General features: G+C 34.1%; 3 protein-coding genes across 4 annotated transcripts; 1 reads left to right on the forward strand and 2 right to left on the reverse strand.

The window, feature by feature from the left end:
* Nucleotides 1-9,219: 9,219 nt before the first annotated feature.
* On the reverse strand, nt 9,220-10,185 carry LOC137833322 (protein FAR-RED IMPAIRED RESPONSE 1-like). Its single transcript, XM_068641679.1, has one exon. It carries the CDS (start codon nt 10,183-10,185, stop codon nt 9,220-9,222), a length of 966 nt encoding a protein of 321 aa, XP_068497780.1.
* Nucleotides 10,186-11,722: 1,537 nt separating this feature from the next.
* Nucleotides 11,723-12,798, forward strand: LOC137833323 (uncharacterized). Its single transcript, XM_068641680.1, has 5 exons — nt 11,723-12,178; nt 12,258-12,341; nt 12,433-12,498; nt 12,568-12,649; nt 12,743-12,798. Exons 1-5 carry the CDS (start codon nt 11,723-11,725, stop codon nt 12,796-12,798), a joined length of 744 nt encoding a protein of 247 aa, XP_068497781.1.
* A 788-nt stretch (nt 12,799-13,586) lies between these two features.
* Nucleotides 13,587-22,920, reverse strand: LOC137831048 (protein SIEVE ELEMENT OCCLUSION B-like). Of its 2 annotated transcripts, XM_068638555.1 has the most exons (11): nt 22,703-22,920; nt 22,198-22,290; nt 21,470-21,897; nt 20,710-20,804; nt 20,425-20,570; nt 19,694-20,176; nt 18,663-19,109; nt 15,265-15,309; nt 14,555-15,178; nt 14,319-14,453; nt 13,587-14,221 (listed from the first exon to the last, which is right to left on the reverse strand). In XM_068638555.1, the coding sequence occupies exons 1-11, from the start codon at nt 22,901-22,903 to the stop codon at nt 13,724-13,726; spliced, it is 3,195 nt and encodes a 1,064-aa protein (XP_068494656.1). In that variant the 5' UTR covers nt 22,904-22,920; the 3' UTR covers nt 13,587-13,723. The 2 variants fall into 2 exon arrangements, with proteins under 2 accessions (XP_068494656.1, XP_068494657.1); XM_068638556.1 differs by lacking the exon at nt 18,663-19,109.
* Nucleotides 22,921-26,373: the final 3,453 nt, after the last annotated feature.

Below are 26,373 nucleotides of genomic sequence, written 5' to 3' on the forward strand. Positions count from 1 at the left end.
TTTGAAAACTTATTTGGTGATTATGTTTGAAGAAGATGATGTTGAAGATGTATTGATTGTTATAACTTTCATTGTATATTGCATGTGTTTGTGAGTCTTTCACGCAAAGAAATCACAAGAATATACCTTAACCATAAAAATTGTTTTTAAAAGGTTAAAATATGATGAAAAGGTTTTAAAATTGTTTTAATTGAATTTTTTGTTTCGATAATATATAAATCTTGTCTAGAATCAAGAGTCAAATAGTTAACTGAATAAAAGAACACAATTATATTTAAGAGCAGTGATATGTGAACAACTGATAGCTGGTTACGCTTGTATACAACCTCTCCACGTGGCAAATTTGATGGCATGGCAAGGGCAATTTTTTTCCTTTTCTTACAAAAATAAAAATCAGTATATGCGTTTTTCCGAAAGCTTCTTTTCCTTAGCGCTGTTGGGTTCGGAGATTGTTGCGCCTTCAATTCGGTGGTGGCTGTTGTTACCAAGGGAGATTGCGCCTTCAATCTGGGTTGGCATTTGGTGTGCGTGCGATTTGGAAGCTTCTTTGGAGGTTAGTTTTCGTTTAGGGTTTAGGATTTTATTGCATTATAGTAGCTAAGTAGGATTCCTATTTGGATTTTAATTTTATGGGTTATTTAGGGTTCCGTTTTGGATTTTGATTTTAGGGTTTCGTTTTGGGTTATCCTATTCGATGCATGTAAAGTATGGTAAAAATAGTGATGTGAATGGCAATAGTGATGGTGGTAAAAACGAGGGGCATGTGGTTTTCATGTTTAAGTTTGAGAATGACGAGGTAGGATGTGGGAGTGGGAATGGGAAGGAGGTGGATGTTGTGTGGTCCAGTGGGGAGTGGAAGAATGGAAAGAGTTGGTTGTCTTCTTCGCTGTCGGTTTCTTCTTCTGTTGGGTGTTTTGGAGGGAGTTCCTCTGTCATGGAATGGTCCAGGGTGGAGGAGAATGAATTGGTGGTTCCTTTTGATTTTTCGTTGGTGGTTTATGCTTGGAGAAAGTAAACACTTGATGGTTTTTTTTTCTTCCCTCTTGGTTAAAAAAGGTTGAAGAAAAAAGAAGAACGAAATTGGATATTATGAGAGTGTATAGAAGAACATATATGTTGTTTAAATTGATCTCGAGCTTTTGAGTTTTTTTGGAAAACTAAGTATGATTATTTCAACTACTATATAAATCTCTCTGCATTAGTGGAAAACTTTGAGATCTTATACACATGAAAAAAAGAGATAAGCTCTTTAGTCAAGAGTTTGATCCTCAAGTTTGGAAAGGTATGCTGGTGGGGATGAACTCTTTATTTGAAATTTTGAACCTCAAGTATGAATTTATTTTACCTGAATAAATTTGAGTACCCGATGAAGATTAGTCTATGATTTCCAGTGCAAAGATGGAAGATTCTCTGAATGTCCCCAGAGAAGTTCTTGACAAGCTAGAATGGAAGATAGAGGATATTTTGGGTACTCGAAAAAGGTTCCTAACATGCAATTTACTGTGGTTGTTGTTTTCACACACTCATACAGTGAGTAACTTGGCATCTGTAACTAAAGATTGGAGTTGTTGGATGAAGGTTTGACACATTCGAATTATGAATGTGTTTGAAGTTTGGGTACTAATGACTAACTAGTTAGAAGTTTGAATTTAGGATGTGAGGTTGTGTTTGCACAATAACACATTTGATTGATGGATATATAAAAAGGGAATGGGAATCCATTGGCGAATTTGTATGCTTGATATAGATCTAACATATTTGTTTGGAGGAAGGACTTGTTATGTTTGCAATGTAATTTTTTTTTTTTAATGATGTTCCGTTCAGATTGTTGTGGATGGAATTGCTGAAGGAAATTTGCCAAAATAATAAAATATCATTATTAGTAATATTGTTATAATGAGTGTGGGTCTGTGTTTGTGATTGAACTTTGTACTCATGATGTGCACGCCAAATGTTCGACAAAATGACGGGATGTGAGTTAGGAAATTTTCTTTTCATTGGTGCATTTGCATTTGGCAGCTCTACAGCATGTTTCCTAAAGCAACTTCTACTAACGGCCAATTTGGCAACTCTACAAAGTTTTATGTTTAGGGAAAAATTAGTTCCTTTATCACTTATGGATATCTGTGTGGGATTGGGATTGCGTGTTGAGGGGAAGTTGTAAATTTACAGGATGATACAGAAGGGTTGGTGAATCAGTTGTTTGACGGAGAGGACATTAATGTATGTAATATTATGAAGAAAATGACTGATGAAAAATTTAGGCTCAGAGAAAATGTTGATGATTTTTGTAGGTTATACATTTTGCTTTCATTTGTTGTTTTTTATTTTCCTAGGAGTTATAAGAACTTTTGTAGCTTTCCTTTTAGACTTTTAAACAATTTAGATGCACTCCACATGTACAATTGGGGGTGCAGTTCATGAATCAGTTGTTTCCAGTATAACTCAAGCTTCCAAAGTATATTACCAACAAAGGAATTCATGTGAGATATACTTAGTTGGTTGTGTTGTTGTATTGCAGGTATGTTCAATTCAGGACAATGGACGATATAATGTAATGTTCATAATCTTAAAACGAAAGTTTTTATTCACTAATGTTTTTGTGCAATAGTAGTGGGCAGTTGAACATGTTGGGCTTGGCAAAACGGGAAATTTTCGTTTTCCTCGATTTTTGCAATGGTCGTGCGTAAACCTTCGGTCAAGAAAGATACATGATGTTTTTTTATTAGCTGAGGTAGATTATATTGTTAACTTTGTGGTTGATAGTTTTGCCTTAATTTGTTTATCATAATAAATAATTTTGTATTTCAGATTTCATGAGAATGGCCCTTGACTGAAGAAGAACGAAGGCTGGATATTGTTATTGAAGCTGTACGGGTTAGTTCACATGAAAAACATGAATGTACTGACCCTTCTTTTAGTGAATGGGAAACAATTCTTCAACAACATGAAGTTTCCCAAAAGAAAATTATAGCCAATGACAAGAGGCTATGTGATCTGCAGAAGGAAATTAGAATTCTGCAAGAATAAGTGCACAAAATAAATCATTGGTCAGTAATACTTCCTTTTGCTAAAGACCAACCTAGTGCTCGTGCTGAAGACAAAGCCAGTGTTGCTGAAGACGTACCCCTTGATGGAATGAAGATATATACAATAATGTGTTCATTGTAAGGACTGTACTTAAACCGGTAAGTGAATATATAGTGAACTGGTGATACTTATCATTACTTAATTAACTTATTTAAGTCAGTTACTTTGACAATTTATTTTTTGTCTTGTTGCAGTGTTGTTGTTGACATCAAAAACCTGATATTGACTGGGGCTGACTTGCATTCATTAAGTCCCAGGTCAAGAGTTAACGACATGGTACATTTCTTTGTATAACCTTTGATTTGTATTGAATTATAGTTTGCAAATTGAAATAGTTGTAATGTATTTTTAGGTTATGTTATTTGCAACTGGTTTCTTCATGCTTGATGAATATCATAGAACTGGAGGGGTTGACCGCTTTTGCTTTAATTCTTTCTTTGCGGTAAGTCAACTGTGTGTATTTATTGTTGTTTGTTTTTTTATTTATGAAGTTGATGTTAACGGTACTTATTGTTTGTTATAGAATCACGTGATCAAAGAAATGACCATGAGTCCCACAATTTGGCAAAAGAAGGACTACATGTCGTTTTATAAAAAGGGTTTCTTTGAATTATAAGGGCTATCATAGTGTGAATTTGTGAGTGGTTTATTTATTTATCCTTAATTACATGTTAATGAAAAAAATTTTCATGTTACGTTAAATTTAAATTATATTCACACATGTAGGTGTTTTTCCCCATTGTTCACAGATAGCATTGGCAGTGCTACGTTCTTAATCGCGATACTATGGAACTGTATGTTTTGGATTCCCTTCCTGGATGTATTAGTGAACGTAAAGATATTGACAAAGCAATGGTATGTACTTGGAGTATGTTTAAGAATGAATGAATTGATAATTGTGTTTGATTTGTGTTGAATGTGAAGGATTGTGATAATGTTCATATGTGTAGGTCAATCAACTTCAACAGTTGTTTCTTTATGTTAACAATGTTGCTCAAACAACCAGTCCTCCTATTCAACTTGTACAAGAACATCTTCCTTCACAACCAAACACATAAATATATAAAACAACCGTACTTGTTATGTTGATTGATATGTATATCGTATTAATTCATGTGTTCTTGTATCATGTATGCAAGCATGATTGTGGGGGTTATAGTAATCAAATATATGGATATATGGAATAGAAGAGATGACTTTGATGGCAAGACAATGCCAAATTACACTACGGTAGTTATTAATTTTATAGATTTCACAATTTCATTTTTTACATTGACATTGTGGTATACTGAATTAAACATGTACATTTTAGGAGGATCTCCATGTTTTGGGACAATAAATGGTGTGCAAGTGGCTTTTTGATTCTCGAAATTATATCGAGATAATATTTTGACGGATTTCAACTTGAATGGTCAACATTCATGATAAGTTATTCATATGAATTTTTTTAGAAACTTTGCAATTCTAAAGTTACATGTACCATGTAACAGAGGTTACAGTTGTAGTTGAACAAATTTGTGCATCTTTTATTTTAAATTGAATGTGATATCGTTGTATTAAATGTACAAGTACATGATCATTAATGGAGTACTTATTTTATATCCTTGAAGTTGTCGTTGGTTTATTATTGGTTCATTAAGAGTGAACTTTTTTGTCGCCTTTTTTTCATTTATATTAAATTATTATTATTTTATTAATAATATTTTATTTTCTTTCTTGAAGTGTATTTCATTCCACATTGTGACCTATCCCATATGCACTTTTATTTTGATTGCAATTGTGGTCTCCTTTTCTGTATCCCACCTTTTGAAAAGGAATGTCAATGCTTGTAGCAATGTTCTTTGATATGAAGTTTGTCAATCATAATATTTGTTAGAAAAGATGGCTTTAAACTAGAGGGGTGGTGAATTGTTTAAAGAGGTTTTCGCAAACTTTTCAAAGCTAGAATGAACTTATTTCAGAAACCAATTGATTCAGCAATTCAGTTAGCCAAAACAGCAAGCAAAACTGTAATACTAGGAAAAACAATCGGTTGTTTATACCAGCAAACAACAAACAAACTGAAATTAAAGAGTTAGGGATAGAAAGATTGTACACAGTTGTTTATACTGGTTCACTCCAAACAAGAGCTACATCCAGTCTTCTCAGAAACCCTGAGGATATCCACTAAGCAACCACAACTTGATCACTTACACCACAACCAAGAGAATGACCTTGAAAACCTCAAGAAACACACTCTCCTTGGCCAACACTAAGATTGCTGATCTTGAACACCTCAAGAACACACAGCCAATCTCAGCAACACACACAAACGAATTGTTCAGCAGTTTACAAAGATTACACTTGTTACAGATGGAAATCTGAAATCAATACAAGTAGAATCCTATTCAACACCTTGATCAATCTCTCAACTCTTTAGCAATCTCAAAATACTTTGAAAAACTCTTAGATGAAAAACTTTGTTTCAAGATTCTTCTTAACTCATCAAAAACAGTTTTTCAGAATTTATACAAAGAATATAGTTTGTTATCAAATCTTAACAAACTCTTAATTGCATTTAAAATAGATTGGTCAAAGCATTTAATGACTGGAGCGTATTCAGTTAAAGCATTTAAAGCTCAGTCAAAGAAAACAGTTTTTCTGTTATGGTTTTAAAACAAACAATCGATTGTTTCCTCGAATCAATCGGTTGTTTTGTTACTTAACAAAATACACCATTCAAAAACAGTTTTTAAACTTTCTCAAAACACCTAAGTGTAAACAATCGATTGTTTCGACAAAACAATCGGTTGTTTCAACTTAGTTTTAAAAACATTTTGCTTTGTTAAAATTGAGATGCTAATTGCTTTAAGATTTAATCTAAGGGTTGATTACAACAAAAAACTACCCCAGAACAAAGCTTAAACCAGCACAACAACATCAAGCAAAGCAGAGGCTTCATCATCCTTCAAAGGGTTTCGATTCTTCAAAAACATTGAACACCACTTGGTTCAACAATATTTGCACGAAAATGATGTTATATAAGTGTGTGTCTGTATAATCTTTGGCATTTAAAACGTGAAGGCAAGACCACTGGGCACAATTGCATAATTCGTCCACTTGGCAAAAAGTTATACTTTAATCACCACTTATTTGGATAGGCATCACCACTTACCAATACCACTGTGATAGTAAAAAATTGAATCCTTCACCAACCAAGTTAAATCCCAAAAGACTATGTGTTGTGTGCAGAAAGTATTACACATATCACCACTTATCCATGCCGTCATCCCTACTTTTTGTGTGAGATAACCCAATGACCACCACACCACATCACCCTTATGAACTGGGAATGCAAAAATTACCCTGGGAAATCCACCACCAATATGTCCCTCAATTCATCCTCATTCTTACAAAAAGTCAGTTGAAAACATGCATAATTTGTCCACTGGGCAGAAAGTTATACTTTAATCACCACTTATTTAGACAGGCATCACCACTACACCACATGACCCTCATCAACTTGGAATGGAAAAATTACCCTGGGAAACCCTAAACCCACCACCAATATGTCCTTATATCCATCCTCATTCTTATAAAAAGTCAGTTGAAAATATGCATAATTCGTGAACTGGGCACAAAGTTATACTTTCATCACCACTTATTTAGACAGCCATCACCACATACGAATACCACTATCACAGTAAACATTTCAAGCCTTGACCAACTAAGAACTGACAATAGGCCATTAGTTTTGTAGATATTAATGAAATAACCTATTAGTATAAATGTAATGATGCATACAATTCCTTTGTCGTAGCCAATAAAAGAACATAAACATATGACATGTAAATAAATTTTTAGAATTTTTACATTAACATCAAAATAAATATTAATAGAAAAAATAGTATGCATCTTTTATTTTAATTTAACCGTCATACTATTGTGATAAATGTACAAGTACATTATGATTCATGGACTACTTATTTTATATTGTGAACGTTGCCCTTGGTTTATTAAAATAGTGTGTACACACATATATAAACATAAGTTTTAGGTGGATGGTTGTAAGGTTAATTTTGTATTTGTAGTTGGTGATAAGTGATGTCGTGGTCATTGGGTTTTCTCCCATAATAAGTGGGAATGAGTGCACAAATAAGTGGTGATATGAGTAATAGTTTCTGCACACACACCTGATAATGTATTTGCATTTGACATCATTTTGTTCAGGCTTTAGTTTTTTTAACTGACAGTGGTCACAGTATGTGGTGATCCCTGTGTACATAAGTGGTGATCCTAGTATAACTTTCTGCCCCATTCACGAATTGTGGATTAACTGGGTATTTTGGAGAACCAAGATGAATTGATGGACATGTTGGAGGTGGGTGGATGGTCCCAAGGTTATTTTTGCATTCCCAGTTGGTCACGGGTGATGTGGTGGTCATTGAGTTTTCTTCCATAATAAGTGGGGATGATGGCACCAATAAGTGGTGATATGAGTAACAGTTTATGTACAAAAGACCTATTGTTTCTGAATTTCACTTAATTTTGGTCCAAGCTATACTTTTTTAACTGTCATAGTGCTCACAGTATGTGGTGATCCTTGTCTACATAAGTGGTGATCACAATATAACTTTCTGCCCCATTCACGAATATAACAATTTTCTTACAAATATTATCATTGACAAAGTTCATATCAAACAAGATTGTTGTAAGCATTGACATCCCATTTCAAAAGGTGGGATACACAATAAGACACCACAATTGCAAACTAAATAAAAATGCATGACAGATTGGTCACAATGTCAAATCCTTTGTTAATATCATTCCAAAAGTTTGAACTTGTAACGTTGTGATGTCAATTTAAATTATGGCATACAAGGAAATCAACATGCTTAGAGGTGTAAGTTAAGTGTAAAATAATTGTACTAGGTTCCACATAACACAAGAACAATTTTTAATGTACAAACCTATTCAATTCTGCTGCACTTGAATGCTGTGAATTATTTACACTATTATCCAATGATGTCAAAAGCGAAAGGAATCCTATTGAAGCTCCGATTGGAACCTACAATTGCAAACAATTGAAAGAAGGAAGCGAAAACATTAAACAAACTTTCACACTTATAACAACAACAATAACTTACAGAAACCCCTTCACTTGCATGTGTTATCCCAATGCATGTGTTCACATTCACTTCACTTTCAACACACACCCGAGAAGGAACATCTACACAATTTCTTTGTTCATGCCTCTCCTATAAGAGAAATGAAAAAATTTAATTCCAAAATAGTTGGGCTATAATATGTTTCGTATATGTGATATTCCATTGCATTCATAAATGTGATACTTCAACTCAGAATTTAGATTCAAATGTGGACAAAGTTTGGCATTGCACTAACCGAATTACGCATAATGGCAACTTGGTGTGTACTAGATGAAGTTTTTACTCGAGGACCTCTCTCAGTCCATGACTTCTTTCGTGTAGATCGTGGACGTCCCTTTCTTTTAACAACAATGAGGCTACGAACTTCCCTGTTCATATTCAAAGTGATACGATTAGGTGACATCGGTGGTGGAGGAATGCCAGACAACACTGGTTGGGTCACAATTGTATAAGTTTGTTGATTATCCATGTCTTTGGCCAGAAAATCATCAAGACGCTTATGTAATTGTTTTGTTGCACTTGTTGAGGCACTTGCAAGTTCAGCTATATCATAAAATTTCTTGCACAACCCGTCATATCTATGAATTTTTGGATCATTGTCTTTCATCCCAGATGAAGCTCTTATGTAGGTGTGTTTTCGACGAAGATTTTTACTCCATCTGCTCAACACATATTTCATTGGTACTTGTGCCACTTTTTCCTGTGCAAGAACAACCAAGCAGTGTCGACACAAAATTCCCCTAAACTCAAATAACAAGCATGTGCAGGAAATATCAAGGTTATCCCGGTTAAAACACACTTCAAAGTTCATGTGTTTAGTTCTTTCATTACAAAAGGACTCTTCAACAACATCGAACCGAGAACTTTGTCCCTCAACAAACACATTATGAGAAACACAATTCATTTTCAATCTAAATTCTACTTGCACTTCATTGAATTTGGCATGTGTGTACTCCATTTAGAATTGTCTTTCGATGCTAGACTAGGACGTGGAAGGAATAACGGTGTTCAATGAAGCAAAGTCTGCTTGACATTCTAATTGTGCTTTTTTTTGTAGTGCATTGTCATATTGATGTACAAATTGTTGGAGTGTGGTCATTGAATTGATATAGCCATGAAAAAAGGCGTTCATGCTCTCACTCCTTTGTGTTGTTGACATCCCTGCCCAAAAAAAATTCTTAAGAAAACATGGCACCCAACGTTGTCGTTCTTCGAATAGGGTAGTCAACCAAACATTGTTACTCAAATCATATGCAGTAATGAAATTTTCCCAGGACGACAAAAATTCATCAACATTGGTGGACTCATACACTATGGTCTTCATTGCATGTTTGATTTGTTTATATTGACCATAGCCTTGTAGCTTCTTAGGTATTTTCTTCATGATATGCCATAAGCACCACCTGTGACTTACATTAGGAAACACAAATTCAATTGCATTCTGCATTGCCTTGCATTGGTCAGTCACAATGCCTTTAGGTGGCCTATTTGACATACATCGCAACCAAGTTTGAAATAGCCAAACAAAAGCATTTGTGTCTTCTGAAGATAGTAGTCCACAACCCAACAAAATAGATTGGCCATGATGATTAACACCCACAAATGGTGCAAATGACATGTCATATTTATTAGTCAAATATGTAGTATCAAAACATAGAACATCCCCAAAGCTTTCCCACGTTGCCTGACTTCGTGCATCTGCCCAAAAAATGTGACGGATGCGGTTATTAATGTCAAAATCAATGTCAAAGAAAAAGTGCTGATTAAGCTCCCTCATATGAGAGAAATGAGTTAACAATGCTTTCCCATGTCCTTCCTTTCCTAAAACCCTCCTTTGTTTCCCGACATAGTTTCGCACATCTCGTTCAACAAATTCTAGATTATCACCAGCTGCTGAAATAAACGAATAAAAACTCTTATTAATTCGTAACCCAACATCGTCATTCATATCAGGCACCCTCTTTGTGTGTAAATTGATTCTTCTATTACCCTGAAACAATCGTGACTTTGTTGGACTAAGGTCATGCGAATGTTCTTCGTGCACAAACATAATATACCACTTTCCATTTTTTATCCCAATAATTATTCGAGCTGGACATTCAATTGTTTGAGTTGGTTGGATATTAACTTCCGTCGGAATAGGCGACACATATTTTCCGACTCATGCACACATCAACCTAAAGTACCTTAGCTCTTTGTCCGGTCCTTTCTTAGAACTTCGTGTTCTGATGCCAAAACCCTTTGAAATGACATATTGTCGATAAAAATTTTTAACACTATCAACACTATCAAAACACATGCCCACTATAGGAACCAAGTCATCATCATTATTAATTCCTTTGCAATTAACTGTGTTAGAAGTCTCTCATTCTTCAAACAAGGATATCTCATCAAGGCAAATATTCTCCATTTCGTTAATGTTCTGGATTGTTAAATACATTATTGGATGCAAGTATTAATATACTACATTGTAAAATAAATTAAAGAATAATTTTCCACCTTGTATGCTATTCAAAGTAAAATAAAACAAGTAAGAAGACAAATAAATATTCTCCATTTTGTTCAAAGTCTACAATCTTTAAAACATTCTTCTATGTAAGTATTAATATACTACATTCTTTACTAAATAAAACAACATTATCCCACATCGTATAATAAAACAAGGATGAGGTATTACTCACATATCAAAACTGTAATAAATGGAAAAAAATATGAAAAACCATGACTTTGGATGGAGGTATTGAATGTGTAGGTGAAGAAGTATCCAAATCCATTGAATACAGCATTTGAAAATGAGGTTCACATTGAATGCAAAGGTTGAAAAGCACCTTCTTGTAGGTTTGTATTGAAAGAAAGTGTTAATGGAGTAAATGGAAGCATTCCACCACCGTCCTTGTTGTGGGTATATGTAATAAAGGAAGCACTTCAAGGAATTAATGGAGTCATAGTAACGTAGTTATTGTACAGTAGTGATTCCAAAGAAACTTTTTTCCTTACTTGTCTTTGCCTTTTCAATCAATCAAATCATAAAGTAAAAAAGTGCACATAGCCAATGGTAATACCTTCGGTGGAAAGATTATTCAGATACAAATAAATTAATACTAATTTAATAGTAATTACACTTTACACATCAAACTTTCATTTATTATTGTTAATAAAATAGTAATAATATAATATGAAATCAAATACAGTTCAAGAAAAGAAATCATACATTATTAATAAAATAATAATAATAAAATTAAATTTAATAAACACTTCACGGAAAACTTCACTGATAATGAAAGAATAATAAAATAATAATGTAATATGAATTCAAAAGTACTTTACATAAAAAGTTCATTTGCCATAATAATAATTTAATATGAATTGATGACAATAGATACTAATGACCAAGTGTCATGTTCATAGATTTTAACCAATTCCTACTTTTCTATCTTCTAACATCAACTTCATACAACATTCATTCTTGGAGAAAACAATTTGTAATGGAAGAATGGGAGGGTCTTGATATTGATACAACTGATATTGCATCATTTATACGACAATGCAATTCCAACACAAATGTAATACCTGGACCTACAGGTCATGTGCAAGTTGTTATTCTAAACCGCAACTCTGAAGGCCCTGTGAACACACAAGAATTTATAAATTGCATAGGTGACGAAAGTCATCGGCGTGATTTTACCTCCAATCCATGGAGGTGGGCAGAACAATTTCTTCAATTTCATGGTAATGTTCATCTTCTTTGCAAATTTTGTGTTACACTTATAACCAAACTTATATTTTTACGTGATTACCTTGAAGGAGTAATTGATGGACATGATTGTGGCCAACTCTCATACTTGAGTGACATCAAACAATCAACTATATTGCCATTGTTGACTTGTGTCGTCAAATCTTGCCATCGAAACGTAATAGGATGCATGTCCATAAGTTTAAAGGTATGTTATGTACTATTGTTCTTCATGTAAAACTGATGCATTTCAGACTAAAATTGTGTTCAAAACATATGCATTACAGGATCCAAAAGGGATAGCAAGCGCAAGTGTTCACCAAAAAGTGTTAATTGATACAAAATTTGGAGCTGACATCGTTGTAGGATCAGTATTAGTCTTGAAAAAAGTATGTCATCTGAATCATATGTTGTTTAACACAATTTTATTGTATTTGAATTTTCTAACATTTCTGCTTTTAGGTCAAGATTTTTTCTCCAGATCGAAGAGCCTTCTATCTTCAAATAATGGTCAATAATATTGTTAAGGTATTTCACTAAAATGACATAAATTTACAATTTCTTACATTGTTGTAGTAACATATTGACAATAATTAGGTTTCCAAATTTGACATATGTCCACCAACTGAAGAACTAATTCGTGCTTCCAAGCCAGTCATACGCGTTCCACCCATTCTAGGTACATGTAGACCATGATAAGTTTACATATGTGCCATTATGTATATAATATCACAATTGTTATTTATATTTTCATTGCCTTATGTATTATCAGATGCAAAGTATTTAAGATTTTTGAATGAGGAAGAAAATCGCGAAAACAAAAGCTGAAGAGATTGTTTATGACCACGACTGCTTTCCATTGTATGACATGAAAATGTATTAGTAACTTTTAAAGTCATTGTATGAACATGATGCTTATTAATTATGTGAGTTAAAGCTTGAATTTTGACGTTTGCTATTTTATTAACTCTTACGACAAATTCCCTTAACAACTATCATAGGTTAACCATCCACCCACCTCCAACATGTCCATCAATTCATCCTGGTTCTCCAAAATACCCAATTAAAAAATTCCACAATTCATGCATGGGGTAGAAAGTTATACTGGGATCACCTCTTATGTACACAGGGATCACCACATACTGTGACTACTGTCGTAGTTAAAAAGGTAAAGCCTGGACCAAATTAAGTGAAATTCAGAAACATTATGTGGTGTGTGCAAAAACTATTACTCATATCACCACTTATTGGTTCCCCCATCCCCACTTATTATGGAAGAAATCCCAATGACCACCATATCACTCGTGACCAACTGAGAATGCAAAAATAACCTTAGGACCATCCGCTCACCTCTAACATGTCCATCAATTCATCTTGGTTCTCCAAAATACCCAGTTAAAAAATTCCACAATTCGTTAATGGGTCACAAAGTTATATTGTGATCACCACTTATGTACACAGGGATCACCACATTTTATGACCACTGTCATAATTAAAAATGATGCATACAATTACTTTGTCATAGCCAATAAAACAACATAAACATATGACATGTAAATAAATATACAATTTTACATTAACATCAAAATAAATATTAATAGACAATCAATCTGTAATGACTAAGACAGTAATTTTGCTAAATTGTGTACTTGTTCAAATTATGAATATCAGTTAAAACATAAAATATTTAATGTGTAATAGTACAATGTCCCAAAAGCATACTAAAATTAATAACACAATCAGTCATATAGAACTACGAACACTTCATTCTTTTCTTGGAATACATCATCCAAGGTGATTTCAAAATACGAGCCTTGACCCGAATTCTGGGTTCACGTTTCATGCGTGATATCATGTTACTTTCTTCATTTGGCACCTTTTCTTCATCTTTTTCATTTCCCCCATCTTCTTGTTCATGTTGTCTTGCATCAATATCATTCAAGTCATTCATTTCCCTATATTTATAATCCACTGACAACGGTTCAAGTACAGGTGAGGGACAATCTTCTGGAACAGACTTGTGCATTTCACTTTTGCATAGCTTTAATTGCTTCACAACATTCTCAACATTGGTAATCAAATAATCCTGTTCCTTAGCTTGATGAACCATTTCTGCAGTTTCTTTAAGCATTTTACCAACATCATCTTTTGTTGGTTTGGGGATGTTACATGCACGTCGACCTTCTTCAAAGGCTTCTTTTACAATTACATTCTCAAACTCTTCCTTGGACACAGGCAAATGAACAATAACCTAATTATGTAAATAACAGTGAAAACATAAATCAAGGCATTATTACATCATCAACAACAATATTTCCCTACATATTTGAATTAAAATTATGCCTTACCAAATTATTTTCCAACGCATATGCAATTTCATGGTCCCCCAATGTAAAGTCCATCCAATTCAAAATTCTAGGAAATTTTATTCTTCTGGGATGCACTTTTGTCTTGTATGAGAACAAATGCTCAAATGCCCATATCTATATACCATGAATATTAAAAATTTCAATCATGCTCAATAAAATATGAAATAAATTACGCATATGAACTAAATTATATAAACATAAACATTTCAAAGTACCTGTAATAAGTATACACATCCAACAATGTGGATTTGTGATGGACTTGATTCGTTCGTAATAGACATTGAAGCTGAACACAAACTATTTACTAAGTACTCATAAACTACTAAACCCCAATTAAACTTTTTTAGTTTCCCTAAATCATCCAAAACGCTAAACAACCCAGAATGAACAATACCCATTCTATTTGGTAGTAAAAACTCTGAAAGCCCTAACAATATGTACAATCTACAAAAGTCCTCAATGCAACCATCATTGTCAAACTTCATAATTTCATCAAAAATCATCTTGACATTGACATTATTACTTTCAAATAAAGTCTTAGTATGACTTTCGTCTGCTGCTTTGTGCAAGTCTATTTTTTCTCCCACAACTCTCAACCCCAAACCTAAACAAACATCTACCAAGGACAATGGGACAACTTCACACCTTATGAGAAAACTTTGTCTTCTCTCCACCCACCTAGAACACAACTCCCTAAGTAGGGTTCGACTCATTTTTACCTTGTCACCCAACAACGTTACCCATGCAAATGGGGTTGATTGAATTAAACTCTTTTGTTCATCAGTTAACCTCTTATTCACTACACCCAGAAAAGTTGTCCTACAATAATGTCGAAACACCTACATATGAAATGGAAGAAAAAAAAATCATCAAAAACAAAAATCAGTGTGCGTTGTGCACAAATTATGATTTTGTTGAATCAGACCTTGTGCTGCATAACCAAATCATCGACTTCACCTGCATCTCCCTCCTGAGAAAAAAAAACATGTATTTATCCACCTAAAGAAACATTGATTTTTTATATATATAACTTCTGCCTAGGTGTTGTCTGCCCTCACTATTTATCCACCTAAAGAAACAGGATTTATTTCTTCTCTATTTGTTTTATTTTTACCATACTTTACATGCATCGAATAGTATATGCTATTTTACTTTCCCTTGTATATATTAGGGAACCTAATCATATGAGAGTTCCACAATTTCCTAGGTACAATTTTTTTTTTCAATTAATTTATCTTGTACTGATATGATGATAATAATGATAATGTTGTACAAAAAACATGAAAGCAGTTCATTTCAGCAATCAGCATTATTTCTAGGATCTCATGAACTTCCTGGCAACAGATAACATCCACAGAAACACCAAGAATTCCATAAATCTGATCACTGTTGTTTCTATTTATAGGTGCAGAAAATACTATGCACGGATATAAAAAAACAAAAGAATATAGAGTTGCACTAAATGTTTGAATTTATGTGCTGCTAGTTTATTACAGATTAAAGATGAGTTCAGAAATTGTGGATAGTAAAAGGAATAACCAAAGACAAACTCCGAAATTATAGGTAAATATATATATATATAGTTATTCGAAGCTCAGATAATTTATCTATTTGCTGATATTCTTTGTATGTATGTGTTTTATTTTTTTGTTTCCATCTCCCAGTTTCAAGTGAGATAGCACAAATAAACACATTCTGTTTCTTGTAGTTTTATTTAGAACCAATCATGGACGAGGAAATATAAAGGCTCAAAGTAAACAATTTCAAACCCTAAGTGTATACAATAGCAAAACTACAAGGAAATAATGTGTTTTAAGTTTAACCCTAAACCTAGATAACATATACAAAATGCACATATATAAAGTACAACATCTGTTTGAGTATTCAGAGATAAACACAATGGGTTATAAGTAATGAATAGAGGTTGTTAAAACAAAAATGTTTTCATCAAAGGAAGACTACAAAAATGTTTTCAACTTTCCCCTGCATTATGTACACTATGCACACATAATAAATTAAAAAGGAACATATAAAGTTTTCAAAACCAAGGGACCCGCTCGTAGGCTCGACACAACACCGAAAGATTACAAGAAACACTTCCAAATATTACAGTAGAGAAACCAGTTCACATTCCAACCCATATGGTTGGTGATGAAGTCCAAAACTACTCAAATCATTCATTGCTTGTGTTAGCTGTAAAGCCCAACAATTAAAGAAAGTCATACCAGGCGCTACTCTTAAAAGTAGTTATACAAAGTACACAACATGAATTCATAAATTCAAGAAAGAAAAACTAATAGAGAAATTCATACCAGACGCTCTTAATGGAAGTTATAGAAACTACACAAGCTAAATTCATAAATTGAAGAATGAAAAGCCAAAGACAAACTCATACCAGGCTCAATACTATGCAACACCTGACAATTCAACCCTCAGAATAAGAATAGCAAAACCAAGAGTCATGAAATTGTAGTCACAAACAAGTAGACTAAGAACAAAAAGAAAAAAAGCAGAATTTCCAATGATATTACATTAAACATTATTCATAGATCAAATTAATTCACAAAAAACTACCAGGATGCACACATTCATTTGATCATGTTTCCCGTAATTGAAATTTGCAAACACCCATTTAACACATGATGTAGCAATTTATTGCACAATTTGTATCTAACATGAAACTTAAACCATTAAACACCTTAAGAATCTTCACAAAAAGAGCATGGGAGATAGAGAAAGAGAAGAGACAGGAAATCAGTACTTTTACAAGTCAATTTCAGGTAGGAAACTCACCAAACCAATTGCTAAGTTAGCAATGATTTAACTAACTACCGAACTTTCAGTTCTCACCAAATCAATACCATTTAATTCTACCTCCTATAACCTCCTTAAAACTAATGTCTAAGGCTCATATCTTCTAGCAGAGCATGCCACTGGTAATTATATTTCACCTGCTACCTGGTTATTGATAATATTCAGTGGGTAATTACATAACAATAGGTAGAGTAAATAACAAAAACCCAAGTTCATTGTGTTGAATTATCTTATTTCAGGAATTATCCAACCACCAAATGTAAATTCAACAGTCTCCTTAATCATCCTCTTCCTTTTCAATTCCAAATGCCCTTGAATTAGAAAGATGGTGTCATTGTTCAGATAAAATTCACTAAATGAAGAATTAACAGCAATCTTCAGTGTCAAAATGTGAACAGAATACCAAGGATTTTCTTCATACGCCTACTTCATTAAGCTACTTTTTTTCCAAGTAACACCATGAATGAATCAAGTGTTTGCATTTCCAATAAAGACTATTTCCAGTCAAACCCTACTGATGAGGCAAAATTCAGCACCAAACCCTATCTTATCTAAGTTTAATAGTAGCACAAACATTCTCCCAAACTAAAAAAAAAAATGTAACAAAATCAACTTTCAATTCTTAAGGTTTAAAAGATGAAGTTCTATCATCCTAGTTCCACAAAATTCAAAAAACATAAGCCTAACACCACTGATGAAACACAACAATCGGTCACTCTTGGTCAACCCATGTACACAAGTACTAAACATTAACTATTGTTGCCAACGAAAACTAAAATTGAAAAGAACAATGATTGTGAAATTGGGGAACGGAATGAATTGACGAACAATTCAAAAAATTCATTGGCATAAGGACCTGGGCACCTCTCCTACATAGCTACTACAATCCTACACCCTAAACGAAAACTAACCTCCAAAGAAGCCCCAAATCGCACGCCCACCAAATGCCAGAAGGCGCAATCTCCCTTAGGTAACAACAGCCACCACCGAATTGAAGGCGCAAGAATCTTCGAACCCACAAGAATCTCTGAACCCACAGCGGTCGATAAATGAGGAAAAGAAGCTTTCGGAAAAACGCATATACTGATTTTTATTTTTTTAAGAAAAGGACAAAATTGCCCTTGCCATGTCATCAAATTTGCCACGTAAGAAGGTCGTATACAGGCGCAAGCATTTCCTTATTCTCTTTCGAAACAATTCACTCAATAATACCCACCTAAGACAAAAGGCACAAAAATCATTATGTACTAATCAAATTTAAACCAAACTTAAAGAAGTCTAATGCATGAAATGAAAACAAATTTAAGCCACTGAGGATGTGAGAGTTGTTTAATGCGTGCATATTGTCTTAGGCAATGTCACTGGTTTCATGACCATGGAAACATTGGTATTTAACAGAAGCTACTTCCATTTCATGTCCACACTTATTTGGACATGGTAAGTGAGCTAGAATATCTGTGGGGTAATTAGCAAACTCCCTATGTTCACATTTTTTAGGAACAGTCTTACCTTGCATTTCTCATAGTAGTCCTTGAAAGCTACATCAAAGCTCACTTCATGGTCCAATTTCTCTTTCCAACCTTCAAAGTCTATGACAGTTCTAAGCATAGCCTCACCATGACCTAGAAGCTTCACGTGAGACCCTTTTGTAAGAATGGCCCATCCATTTGGATCTTGTTTGAGGAACAACAATTTCTGAATCTCTCTTGTTGTGGAGTCTTTCACTTCTTCACCACCCTTCTTTATTCGTTTCCTGCTGGCAAGCAAGTTGTCAATGGTGATCCAGAAGCGTGGAACGATCTTGGGGCTCTCGCTTCCCAGTTTATAGGACTCAATTGTGGTTTCCACTAGGTTGAAAGTTCCATTATTTTTCAATTTCTCCACAACTGTGGTGAAATCTTCAACCCACTTGGTGTTGCTACCTCCATAAATGAAGATGTAACAGTCCCTATTGCTCTGAGTTATGGACATAAAAAACACAGATAAAATTATTTACCATAGAAGTTTAACTGTTAATTAAATATATAGTTAGTAAATAAGCATCATAACATGATTCCATTTTGTGTTATATGTAGAGGTAATATAATAATTTAAATGACTTGTTTGGATGCACTGCACTGCTACAATTGTGGCAGATTATTTGGAATAATTCAACAATGAGAAAACAACCATCAATGAATTATGTATGTTATTAAGAAGAGGATTTTAAGCCAAACTCAACTTTATAAAACCTATTTATAAAGTAAGGATATAAAGTAAGGATTGTATTCACTTATATACTACAAGAAGTTCATATCTCAGGTCTGTGTGAGATCTCCAACATATTCTCTCACGCCGAGGCAGTCAACTCGTGCGTAAGACTATATATTTATGGGTGATTCGATAGTAGGTGGCCTGATCAGCTCAACAAACATCGACTAGAGATAAAGACATTTCATAGTATGATGCAAACCTCACCTTATAAGCCAGTTTTATAAGATTAAAATTCACTTTCTTAATACATGCAACAAATACAACAACCATTAGTTTGTAGAGCTTACCAATTCCCTTATTGTTGGACTGAGGCTCTTCATCTCAGTCCAAAACCAATTCCATTGCAGAGTAAGTCGAATGAGATCAGAGGTTCTAAAAGGGAATCCCTCAATCCCCCACATGGAAATAATTTGTTTTGCATCAAAGTTTTCCACTTTACCCCGGGGGTTAATCAGCAAGATAATGGGGTTACCCTTGTAGTTGAATACCTCTTTGATAAGATCAATACCTGTTTGGAAATTGAATTCCTTCACCACATACCACCCAACCTCAGTAATATTTTCTACCTTTTTTCTTTGCTCTTCATCCCAAACACTCACAACGGGGATCCACAAAATACTGAAATCATCTTTCATGTAACCTTCTACCTCTCTTGGCTCTTCCTTCAATTTACCATCAATTGATATTAAAAGCTGAGTCTCATATTCAATGTTGTCAATGCCCGAAATGAACAACAAGACATGCTTGTTCTTAAACACTCCAATTCCAACCTGTATAGAAGTCAAGGAGATAATAATGCACAATGAATTTGTTATTTTACTCAAAACTGTGATACTTTAATGATTAAACCCTTTGTTTGCACTGAGTTTAATCACTCATTATCTTTATTTTAACTTTTATTTCTTACTTTTAAAGACATCATCTTTTTAGTTTCTATATACATTCGATTAATACTAAAGTATAACAAAAATAGTAGCAGTGAAGATAGAATATTTTAAGACATTTCTTTAATTGATACCTCTTTTGCAGTAAGAACATTATACACTACAGGTCTTGGATCCTGAGGATCAGTAGGGATAATAAGAGCTTCCAAATGTTTTACAATGTCAGATTCAGTGGAATTGTATATAATATCCTTGCGCTTTGAGTAATCTTCTATTCGCCCTGCGATCAACACAAAGAACATTTACCTCTATACCCTATTGTAGTTCAATTTATCACCTTTAATAGTTCAGAGAATTTAAGGGAAACATGCTTCTAATGTTCATATAAAAGATTTGCAAAAGCACTGAACACATTTAACCTATCTGTGTGTTGCACTTCTCCTGATGCTCCTTGAAATTTTTGAGAATGTAGTCCAGCTTATAGTCAAATTTGGATAAGTCATATCTATAACCCCTGAATCCAAGCATTTGCAATTACGAGTCATTATACAAAATTTTAATATACATATAGCAGATTTGGATCCTCTCATGTCAATAATTAACACGACAATTAACACGCCATTCTTTTTGTTGGTTCCCTTAACTTCACTTTTTGTCTTTCTCCCTTATTGAATGGAGATTTGTATCAAAGAAGATTTTGGAGTGGTATGATTGTTAGAGATTCCATATCGACTAGAGATAAAGATCTTTCATAGTATATAAGTGGATGCAAACCTCACCTTATAAGCTAATTTTCTAAGGTTGAATTAGACTTAAAGTTCACTTCTTAATAATGATTGGAAAGTGGCTCATGTTCTCTAATCCTATAATAAAGGGAGTTACTAAAAAGGATTTTGGAAGAAGTTGTAAAGAGAAATCTCACCATTAACAATAAGAACCTTGCATAGAGCTTGGTTCTGGATTCGAACTCACGACCAATTTGTAATATCAAGACGCAACTCTATATCATGGCTTGCTCTCAATCTCACAAAATATAATATTTCGATTTTTTATTTTGTAATTAATAGTGTCAAATGATATCATACAATCTATGTGACTGATTTGGCTTGGCAAGATGAAATTTGGTTGTTGATCTGTCTTATAGCATGACATTATTTTGAGTTAATAAAAGAAGCTTACTTGTCACCCAAGAAATCAATGTGGCTAGTACAAGTGACCAAGGTACTAATTGTCCAGTAGGCAAGAACAGGAATCTCATGCAAAGTGTCGGTTATAGAAGGCACATCCTTTATGTTATACTCTCCAGTAATGAGCTTCTTCCAATCAGTGATGCATTTAACTACTTGCATCACCTTCTTCACCAAATTGTTGAAGTTAGCTAGTTGTTGTAGGTTTTCCATCAGGCTACGAAGTCCATTCAACTCTGCCAATGATTTTCCAAGTTTGTCTCGATGAATAGGGGCAAGTTGCCAAAACTTTCCATACTCAAGGGCAAAAGCTGCAAGAGCTATCACTGCTTTTGCATCCCAGGAATAATCTCTCAGCTGTTTAAGGATCAACATTGTTGTTTGATGAGCATATTGCTCTCCACGAGCCGTGCAAATCATCTGCTACCAAGTGTTAAATCTCAGTCTTTTATAAACTTAATCAATTTCAATCTGAACAAGAAACTGTGTTCTGTTTTTTTCTGTAAGTGCTAGTTTCAACACCCAAAATTGTTACCATATATTATTTGATGCTTCATTTTGAGTATTTCTACTTTGATGAGTTTATTTATTATGTATTGTAGAAATGTATGCTTTTTAATTCAGAGAAATCATTAGTTGTTCTGAAAAATCAGAGTTAACTCATGGTTAAATAACTTCATACTATTTTGAAAGAAATTTTAAATTTAATTCTGCCTTTACCTGACAAGAAATTCGCTTCAAGGTAGGGAGTCGAGGAAAAGTGTTTAATGGATCTTTTTCTTCTCTGACTTGTTCAATTTGTTGGCCATTCTCCTGTACATAAAATTGAAAATACTTAAAAGAACTTACAATCATTTGCAAGTCACATACAAATCATTACTGATTAGTTGAATATGTAGACATGTGTGACATTATTAAAAAATACTTTGCAATGAACATTGGAACATTGGATTTAGTTTCTCCCTTTTACAAGATGTAGTGATGTTGGACAGACACAAATATCTCAACAATGGGATAAAAAATGCAATTCAGATCCTGATTTTTTGTCTCCAAAATTGTACATACAATCCATAGATAACAAATTGATCATTCCAATACACTAGATAAGTTGAGCTTGGAATCAATAAATGCTTTGCACAATCATTTGCATTCAATGAGAATATATATGATTGTGTTTGATGTGCACAGCACTGTAAATAGAAGAGTGTGAAGTGGTTGAAGTTACCTTGATCAAATCAGCAATTTCAATTGAGTGGTTGATAACGTTTGAAGCAATACTATAAAGAGATCCAACATCATACTTCTCAACACAATGGAAATGAGTCATGTCGATTTTCTCCAACATCTGATCGTCATTGACATCAAATGGGTTAAGCAAGAGCTTCTCCTGATGAACAGTGTTGCTGGAAACTTGCTTAGACGACATGTTGGTGTTCAAAGTATTTAGACAAATATTTGAAAGCCAACAATGTGTATTTATAGAGTGAGGAAAAGCACTGCAATTTAAAATGCAAAGCCAAAATAGTGATGAACTAACTTCAGTATAGATAAAGAAAGATAGTGAATTACATAGTACAAAATTCATGTGGCTTTTGTGGCCCATATGTTTTCTCTCATGAAAAATTCATAGCATACCCTCGAAGGAAAGAATATGAGTAACAAACAGTACTATAAAGAGTGACATGTTTTCAAAAAGATAAAGGTGAAATTGCGAATAAAGGAAATAATATACTCAGAGTGCTTCTGTTATCATGAGCGCTTCCCTTTTATATATTTTACCATCTTAAAGATTACATAAGATTCAAGTTTAAGGTTAATTAAATAAACAAAAATATGCTTGATTGTGCCATTTTCAGAGCCTAGAAATGCAATAGTACCAATACAGGTAAAATAATCATAAAGGGACTTTCATGTAGGAGACCCTTTTATATGCTTTTTATTAAAGGAAAAGAAAGAATAGGGTAAATCCCTTGTGTATATTGAACACATAGGGTTATGTTTATATAGGAAAATAAACATATGGGCTAAGCCCATTACATAAATATGAGATATCTAACAATATCTATAATATCTCATAATATCAAATAATATCTAATTATATCTAATAATATCTAACACTCCCCCTCAAGCTGGTGCATATAGATCATATGTACCCAACTTGTTACAAATGTAATCAATCCTAGGCCCTCGTAAGGGTTTAGTAAAAATATATGTTAATTGATTATTTGAATTAACAAACTCAGTCTTGATATCTTCCGATATAATCTTTTCTTGAATGAAATAACAATCAATCTCAATATGTTTTGTTCTTTCATGAAAAACTGGATTTGAGTTAATATGTAGAGCAGCCTGATTATCACATATAAGTGTCATTTGAGTAACCTCTCCAAATTGCAATTCTTTAAGTAATTGTTTAAGCCAAATAAGCTCACAAGTAGTCGAGGCCATAGCTCTATATTCTGCTTCTGCACTAGATCTTGCCACAACACTTTGTTTCTTGCTCTTCCAAGAGATCAAGTTATCACCAATGGAGACACAATAATCAGAAGTTGATCTTCTATCAGATGGAGATCCTGCCCAATCAACATCTGAATAACAAACGACTAGTATGGTTATTATGACCATATAACAAACCTTTTTCAGGAGAGCCTTTAATGTACTTCACTATACGAATGACTGCATTCCAATGATCTTCACATGGAGAATTAAGAAATTGACTCACCACACTGACTGCAAAGGAAATATCAGGACGAGTAATAGTGAGATAGTTCAATTTTCCAACTAATCTCCTGTACTTCTCAGGATCTGAAAGAGGCTCCCCCTGATTGGGTAGAAGCTTGACATTGGGATCCATGGGAGTATCAACAGATTTCGAATTCATCAACCCAATTTCCTCCAAAATATCTAATGCATATTTTCTTTGAGAGATAACAATACCAGTATTGGATTGTGCTACCTCAATCCCCAAGAAATATATGAGTTTGCCAAGATCTTTGGTCTGAAAGCGTTGACAAAGGTGTTGTTTTACTTGTGAGATGCCATGGTGATCACTGCCTGTAAGAACAATGTCATCAACATATACTACAAGATAGATACACCCAACACTCGAGTGACGATAAAAAACAGAATGATCTCCTTCACTGCGAGTCATACCAAATTGTTGAACAACATTGCTAAATTTTCCAAACCAAGCCCTAGGAGACTGCTTGAGGCCATATAAGGATTTGCGAAAACGACATACCAATCCAGAAGACTCCCCCTGAGCAACAAAACCGGGATGTTGCTCTATATAAATTTCTTCCTGCAAATCCCCATTAAGAAAAACATTTTTAACATCCAGTTGATAAAGAGGCCATTGTTGAGCAGCCATAGCTATGAATAAGCGAACAGAGGCCATCTTTGCTAATGGAGAAAAAGTATCACCATAGTCTAAACCAAAAATTTAGGTATAACCCTTAGCCACAAGACGAGCTTTGAGACGATCAATAGTACCATCAGGACCAACTTTGATAGCAAAAATCCACCTGTAACCAATAACAGATTTTCTAGATGGTAAAGGAACAAGTTCCCAAGTTCCATTATTCTGAAGCGCATTCATTTCATCAAGCATGGCCTGACGCTAACCAGGATGAGCTAAGGCATCACCTACAGATTTTGGAATGGATACAGAAGAAATAGACGAAAGGCAAGTATAAAAGGGTTGAGATAGTCTATGGTAACTCAAAGTAGTATAATGTGGAGAGGGATTACGAGTAGAACGTATACCTTTATGGATAGCAATAGGAAGATCAGGTTCAACAGTCGGAGGTTCAACTATAGGAGCCGGAGGGGGATGAGGTGTTGGCACCGGAATAGAGTCTGCTGATGGACGATGAGACGGTTGACGACGACTATACACCTGAAGAGTTGGTGGCGGTGGTGAATATTTAGGTGCACTAGGCACAACAAGAGGAATATTAACTTGATTAGATGAAGAAATTGAAGGAGAAAGACAAGACTTAAAGTAAAGGGAAGATTCACTGAAGGTGACATCTGCTGAAATAAAATAACGGTTTAAAGACGGTGAGAAACACTTATATCCTTTTTGTGATCTAGTGAACCCTAAAAAGACACATTTGTGTGACTTAGGAGATAATTTATCAAGACCAAGACTAAAATTATGAACAAAACATGTGGACCCAAAAACATTGGAAGGTAAAGAGTGGAGAGGGTCATGTGGAAATAAAATAGAATGAGGAATTTTGTTATCTAAAACAGAAGATGGCATGCGATTAATGAGGAACATCACCATGGATTAAAATAGTACGAGTTGTTTCAACAAGATGTCTATTCTTGCGCTCAGCTACCCCATTTTGTTGAGTTGTATAAGCACATGAAGTTTGATGAAGAATACCATGAGAAGCCATAAAATTTTTAAAAGAATGAGAAAGATACTCACGTCCATTATCACTGCGCAAAATTCAGATGGAAATTCCAAATTGATTTTTAATTTCATTGTAAAATATTTGAAATATAGAAAACAACTCAGAACGGTTTTTCATTAAAAATACCCAAGTACATCTTGAATAATCATCAATAAAAGTAACAAAATACTGAAATCCTAAATTAGACTTAATACGACTTGGTCCCCAAATGTCAGAGTGAACTAAGGCAAAAGGAGATGAAGCACGTTGTGAGACACTACTAGGAAAAGAACTACGAATGTGCTTCCCTAACTGACATGACTCACACGATAAAGTAGACACATTAGACAAACTTGGAACAAGCTGCTGCATCTTGGCAAGACTAGGATGACCCAACCGAGCATGAATGAGAGATGGAGAATCCATAATTACGCCAACATGTGCAGAGATCTGTAGTTGATAAAGTCCATGAGACTCACATCCGGTGCCAATC

The sequence above is a fragment of the Phaseolus vulgaris genome, chromosome 6 (assembly GCF_000499845.2).
Source record: "Phaseolus vulgaris cultivar G19833 chromosome 6, P. vulgaris v2.0, whole genome shotgun sequence".
Taxonomy (NCBI): Eukaryota; Viridiplantae; Streptophyta; class Magnoliopsida; order Fabales; family Fabaceae; genus Phaseolus; species Phaseolus vulgaris.

Bases quoted from the DNA above. Each gene is read 5' to 3' on its own strand.
- LOC137833322 (XM_068641679.1), bottom strand. From the start codon at position 10,185: ATGAATGACGATGTTGGGTTACGAATTAATAAGAGTTTTTATTCGTTT.
- LOC137833323 (XM_068641680.1), top strand. From the start codon at position 11,723: ATGGAAGAATGGGAGGGTCTTGATATTGATACAACTGATATTGCATCA. The intron at 12,179-12,257 runs GTATGTTATGTA...TATGCATTACAG, and splicing joins GCATGTCCATAAGTTTAAAG to GATCCAAAAGGGATAGCAAG. The intron at 12,499-12,567 runs GTATTTCACTAA...GACAATAATTAG, and splicing joins TGGTCAATAATATTGTTAAG to GTTTCCAAATTTGACATATG.
- LOC137831048 (XM_068638555.1), bottom strand. From the start codon at position 22,903: ATGTCGTCTAAGCAAGTTTCCAGCAACACTGTTCATCAGGAGAAGCTC. The intron at 21,898-22,197 runs GTAAAGGCAGAA...ACTTGGTAGCAG, and splicing joins TGAAGCGAATTTCTTGTCAG to ATGATTTGCACGGCTCGTGG. The intron at 20,177-20,424 runs GTATCAATTAAA...ACTTCTATACAG, and splicing joins ATGTTCTTACTGCAAAAGAG to GTTGGAATTGGAGTGTTTAA.